This window comes from Calypte anna, chromosome 20 (genome assembly GCF_003957555.1).
Source record: "Calypte anna isolate BGI_N300 chromosome 20, bCalAnn1_v1.p, whole genome shotgun sequence".
NCBI lineage: Eukaryota > Metazoa > Chordata > Aves > Apodiformes > Trochilidae > Calypte > Calypte anna.
This window is the reverse complement of record NC_044265.1, coordinates 14,132,463-14,138,462: the sequence shown is the minus strand read 5'-3', so window position 1 is coordinate 14,138,462 and position 6,000 is coordinate 14,132,463. Positions and strand designations below refer to the sequence as shown.

The 6,000-nt window shown below is 67.8% G+C and overlaps 1 protein-coding gene across 1 annotated transcript; it reads right to left on the bottom strand.

Annotated features, from left to right (window-relative positions):
- Positions 1-619: 619 nt before the first annotated feature.
- Positions 620-2,910, bottom strand: TCF15 (transcription factor 15). The gene is made up of 2 exons (XM_030463331.1): positions 2,314-2,910; positions 620-803 (listed from the first exon to the last, which is right to left on the bottom strand). Exons 1-2 carry the CDS (start codon positions 2,788-2,790, stop codon positions 729-731), a joined length of 552 nt encoding a protein of 183 aa, XP_030319191.1. The 5' UTR covers positions 2,791-2,910; the 3' UTR covers positions 620-728.
- Between the last annotated feature and the right edge of the window lie 3,090 nt (positions 2,911-6,000).

The window sequence follows — 6,000 nt, the reverse complement described above, 5'->3', positions numbered from 1 at the left end:
TGGCGGTCACAGCAGTGGGGACGGTCACGGTGGTGGCAGTCAGGACAATCGTGCTGGCGGTGGCAGCCACAAGAGTCCTGGTGCTGTTGGCAGACACGGTGATGGTGGCAGTCATGGCGCCACGATGGCGCAGGAGTCACAAAAGCAGTGACACTGTCCTCAATCCCCACCCAGCTGCTTGTGGGTCCCCAGTGCCATCCCGTGGCGAGGGTCTTGTAGCCCTTGTAGGGCTGGAGCTGTCGTCTGGCCCTGGGGACATGGGGAGAGTGTGTGCTGGGGTCTCACTCTGTGTGGAGAGCTGGGACAGTCCAGTGGCACAGCCTGACAGCCAAGAGGAGAGGGGTGACAGCCAAGAGGAGAGGGGACTCCACGTGCCCCCCCTTGCCCCGCAGAGGCCACCCGGCCCATCAGAAAATATAAGGTTTATTTTCCAAGCGGCTGCACGGTCACAACCGGGTCCCGTGGGGCTACCACACCGTGGCCCCCCCGGAGCGCCTCGACGCCGGCCGCACACGGGCCCCTTCCCGTCCAGCCCCGGGGCGCGGGGACCCCCCTCCCCGGCCCTGCCCCGTGCCGGTGGCCTCGGCCCCGGGAGCGTCCCCCCCACCCCGCTGCCGGGGCCGGTGTGGGTGCGGTGCCAGCCCGCCGCCCCCCTCCCCGCTCCGGTCCGGTCTCTGGGGCTCCCCCGGCTCTGCCGCTGTCTCAGGTGGGTGCTGCCGGACCACAGCTCATCTCCGAGACACCCGCAGCGGGGTCACCCCTCGCACCTTCAGGCAGTTGCCCCCGAGGTCCCTCCGGCCGCCCTGAGGAGAGAGGAAGGGGGAGAGCTGCAAGGGGGTGTCCTGCCCGCTGGGGTCCCACTCCTGCCCACCACCCACCCGCGCTGGTTCTGCAGGGAGGAGCTGACCCGAAGCAGCCGGTGCCGCGGTCCTGGGGCGGCTCAGTGCTGCTCGAGATGGACGGACAGAGGGACAGAGCTGTGCTTGGGTAGGTGGCTTGGGTGCGGCACCTGTGGCCCTGTCACCCTGCAGGGACACGGTCCCCGTGGCTGCTCAGTGACACCAGACCTGTGGGCAGGGCGGGTGCCACCCTGGGACAGACCCACAGACTCCAGACAGACCCCCAGCCCTAATGAGGAGGCTCAGCCCCACCTCCCAGCACACCAGCACGACTTCAGCCCAGTATAACTCAGAGCAGACCAGTAAAGCCCATTTCCAGCCCAGCCCTCTTCCAGCCCATCTCCGGCCCAGTTCGGCCCAACCCTGCCCATCCCCATCCCTGCCCAGCCCATCTCCAGTTCAGCCCTACCCACTTGCTCCCAGCCCCGCCCAGTTCAGCCCAGTATATCCCATTTCCAGCCCAGTACAGTCCATCCCATCCCATTTCCAGCCCAGTGCAGCCCATTTCCAGCCCAGTCCCAGAGCTGGGGAGGGCCGGGGGGGCTGCAGAGTCCGGCTGGGGAGGGGAGAGAGGCGGGAGCAGGAGGAGCGATTAAAAAATCAGCAGAAACTGAAAGAGCCCAAAGGGCTGGAGTGTGCCCCACGGTCCAGGGGTGAGGTGTGGGGGACGGCGGGTCCGGCAGCCCCTGCCCACAGCCCTGCCTGGGGGTGTCCATGGCCAGCCCCCCACCTTGCACCCTGCGCAGCCCATCCCGAGGCAGGGGCACCCAGCACCCAAGGGACGAGGTCAGCACGGGAAAGGTGCTTCACCCCCTGCGTGGGGCCACGGGACGGGGACCCCTGCCCGGCCCTCGCATGTGGGGTGTGAGCTCTCTCTCCCCCCTCCCGTCCCCTTCATGTCACGGACATAATGGGGGGCCGGAGGCTCAGGGACAGGGCTGGGGACAGGGCTGGCTGCAGGGACAGGGTCAGCCGGAGAGCTCCGAATCCGCGCCCCCACACACCCCAGAGGCGGCCAAGTGCCCCCGGCACCGGGGTGACTGCTTAACCCCCCGAGACCTCCCGGCCCGGACGGACGTGGGGGAGCAGCCCGGCCCTCTGACGCCAGCGGGAGCTGTGGGCGTGCGGCTACGAGCAGGATTTGGCCGGGAGCAGCCAAAAACACGGGGGGGGGGGGTGCTGGAATCAGAGCCCGCGGCTCTCGTGGGGATGTGCCGACCCTCCTGCCCCGGCCAGGGGCTTCTGTCCCCATCCCATGGGGACACGCTGACCCTCTTGCCCTGCTCAGCCCGGGTAGGGGCTGCTGTCCCACGTCCTGTGGGGACCTGCTGACCCTTCTGCCCCGTGGAGACATGGTCGTCCTCCTCCCCGTGAGGACCTGCTGACCCTCCAGCCCCCATCCCACCTCGCTCACCCCTTTCCGCTGGTTGCTGAGGCAGAAGGTGCAGATGCTGCGGGGCTGCTTGCTGTCCAGGTCGCCCTTGGCACCGTAGATGGCACTGAAGCAGGGCTGCCCGTCCTCACAGCCCTCGCCCAGCAGCAGCACGTTGGCCAGGTGGGAGATGTAGCTGGAGGCCAGGCGGAGGGTCTCGATCTTGGAGAGCTTCCGATCCACCGGCTCGGTGGGGATGAGGGTCCGCAGGGCGGTGAAGGCCGTGTTGACGCTCTGGGTCCGGTCCCGCTCCCTGGCGTTGGCCGCTTGCCGCTGTTTCACCATCACCATCGGCCCGGGCTTCCGCGGCAGCTTGCGGCGACCCTCGCCCCCCTCGCAGCACCCGAAGGACTGATCCGACGTGTCGCTCTCGCTCCGGTTCTCCTCGTCCTCCGAGAGGATGCTGAGGTCGGGATAAAGCACGCGGGCGGCCACAGGGCGCAGCATGGTGAAGGCCATGGCAGGACCCCCCCCTCCCGCACCCCCGGCCCTGCTGGGGGGACCCCCCGGGGCTGCGGGGAGCCTTCCCCCGCCGGCACGGCTCCGGGACGCCTTCCCGCTGCTGCTCCGCTCCGGCGGCCGAGCGGGGCTGGGACGACAGGCTGCGGGGGGGAATCGGGATTTATACGGCCGGGGAGGGGCTGGCGCCGGAGCCCACCCCCAGCCGGCCCCCCAAGCCTCCGGCCAGCGTCCTCGCCCCAGCGCTGGCTCCGGCCACCGGCCTGGCCCTGCTCCGGCACGCAGGGCTGGCTGCAGGCACCTTGCACCGGGCGCTAGCCGGCCCCGGTCTTACCCGCGGTGGTACCGGACCCCGGCGGTGCCACAGCCGGTGCCAGAACCGTCTGTGCCCTGTGGCACCTCCGCGTGGCACAGTCCTGGATCCTCGGCGCCCATGATGCCGCACGAGATGTCCAGTCTCTGGGCAGTGTGTCCCCAGCCCCTGCCCAGCCGTCCCCTGCCAGCCCCGGGTCCTGCACAGGGTGGCACCCGGAGAGCATGGGATGAAGGAGCCAAGATGGGGCAGGGACCCGGCAGTGTGTGGCACAGGTCTTGTCCCCAGGGTGTTTATGGGATGGGATGCTGGTGTCCGGGTGGGGCACACGCTGCTCCCCGTGCCCAGGAGGACGCCCCGGTCGGGCAGGGAGCAGTGTGCCCAGACAGCTTCCCGGGGATGCTCTGTATCCCTCACCCCTCTCTCCCCAGAGCCTGGCACCTCGCCTGCCCACCGCGGGAGGGGACAGGGGACACTGTCAAGGCCAGGGACAGCGTGACCGGCAGCGCTGGCAGGCAGGCAGGAGCGTTTCCTCCCGCCCGGGGGAAGGTGTGCGCCGGCAGTGGAAACCCGGAGCCTTTTCCTGAGAGGGCCGAGGGGGCCTGGCAGCAGTGGGAGGTGCAGTGAGGGCTAGGGGGTGCTCTTCGGGCAGGACCGGTCTCCCAGCTGATGGTCGGGACATGTCCCCAGGGCCTGATGGTGACCATAGTGCCAGCCTATGCCAGCTACAGTCACCATCAGACCACCAGTCCCACAGCCAGAGGGAGTTGCCGGGGGAAATCTTGTTACTGGTGCAAAAAAAGACACCTCAAGGGCTTGCAGGGACAGAGGCAGTGGGACACCGTGGCCAGGGCCATGGGATCGGGTGGCATCATGTCCTGCTACACCCCACAGCCAAATCCCCGTGGCTCTGGGGCTGAAGCTCATGGAGAATTCGGGGTCTGTGGATGTCCCCTCGGGGTCTCCTGCTGCGTGCCATGGCTTGGCACTGCTGGGGCTCTGGAGGGGGTGGCCCTGCTCCCTAATACGGTGCCGGTTCACTGCCCAAGGGCTGAGAGCAAACGGACCCTGTGACCCCCGCAGGCACAGGCAGCCCCTCGCAGCTGGGCCAACCCTGCCCTGTTTTCCTTCACCATTTGTCTGCCTGTGCCGAGCCTGTAAATCACACAGCAGGGGTGGAAAGGGCCGCGGCGGGGGTCGGGGGTCCTGCTGGGGGTGTGCGGGGCTGCGCCGGGTGTCTGCACTTCCCTGGGGACCTGTCTGTCCCCTTGCTGGATCTGCTGCCTGACACCCCTCGCTGCACATCGAGGGACCTCGACCCTCTCCTGGCCCTGCCCAGCACAGGCTGGGAGCTCTTTCTACCCCCACAGAGGTGCCAGGGCAGAGCTGGGGATGGACAAACCTTTGTTTGGCACAGCAGGCAGGGAGCAGGCAGGTGCCTGAGTGGAGAGAGGAGCCCCTGCTCTTGCCTCAGCATCCCACTGGGCTGTGGCTGGGGGGCCACAGCAGCCCCCGGCCCTGACAGGAGGCAAGACGGATGGCAGGGGCTGTGTACTCAGCTGCGGCTGCCCCACACATGGTCACCAGCTGACAGGGAGGGGATGGACCGGGGGGGGACAGCCCAGGCTCCCGTGGGGTGCAGATGAGCTGCCCCGGGGTGCTTCTGGGGGGGCACGGCCATGCGTAGGGTGCCGGTGGCCTGTGCTGCTGCGGTAGAAGTTGGGACACGTGGGGACACGGGCAGGGAAGGAGCAGCAGGCTTTGGAGATGGGGCTGGGGGCAGTGCATACGTGTGCACACGTGTGCAGGGATACGTGTGATAGGGGTGCAAGTGCACGCCTGTATGCAGCCGCACACGCGTGTCGGTACGTGTGAGCTGGTGCACGCTGCAGGTCTGTGTGTGCACGGTGCCACACACACCCCGACTGCCACCGCCGCCTGCTCCCTGGGCTGGCACACGCGTGTGACCACCCCCTGCCAGCCCTCCCGCACACGTCAGGACAGACGGACAGACAGAGGGAGCCGTCAGTCCCAGCCAGGAGACCAACAGCAGCCAGGGGAAGCAGCGAGTGCTGCCAGCTCCCTGCCTGCGGATGCTGCCGCGGGAGGACGCGTGGGACAGGACGTGTGTCCCCATGCCCGGACCCCCCCGGCACAGCCCCGGGGGGTGACTCAGCCGGGAGGCACGAGGAGAGACCGGGGGCTGCGACATCCCAAACCTCGGGGCCGCGTGGCTGACTTGAGCGGGTGCCAGGACAGGGCTGTGTTTGGCATCCCTGCTCCTTCAGAGGATCCGGATAAACAAACCGGTCACTGGGCTGGGGGGCTTGCTGGGGAGGCACAGAGCACCAGGAGATGGGTTGGGTGGATGTGATGGGTACGGGACCCTGCACAGGACGTGTGGCATGGTGGGGACACAGCCTGAGCATGGGGGCACAGCTGTGATCCCAGCCCAACCTGCCAGGCATCCCCATAATTGGGGTTCCTGAGGGCACCCTGAAGTCTGGGTCCTGCCTCCACTGGTGGGGAAATGCCCCCTGCCCCCTCTCCAGGGAGTGTTTATCTGTGAGGTGATACTTAAGTGTAAGAAAATAAACAGGGAGCAGATGGGCCGGGAGGCCAGGGCTGCCCCCAGCCCCATGGGGCAGCTCCTGCCCTGTTGGGAAAACACCAGTGCTGGCGAGGCAAATGGATTCCAGACCCCCAGCAACACCAGCACACATGTGGCTGCCAGGACACAGGGGCTGACCCTGCTGAGCCCCAGCAGAGCAGTGCTGGACTGACCCGACACATCCCCTCCCACCACATCCCATCAGATCCCAGCCCATCATATCCCATTTTTATCCCATCCATCCCAATCCCCCCCATCCCATCCCATCCCATCCCACCCCACTGAG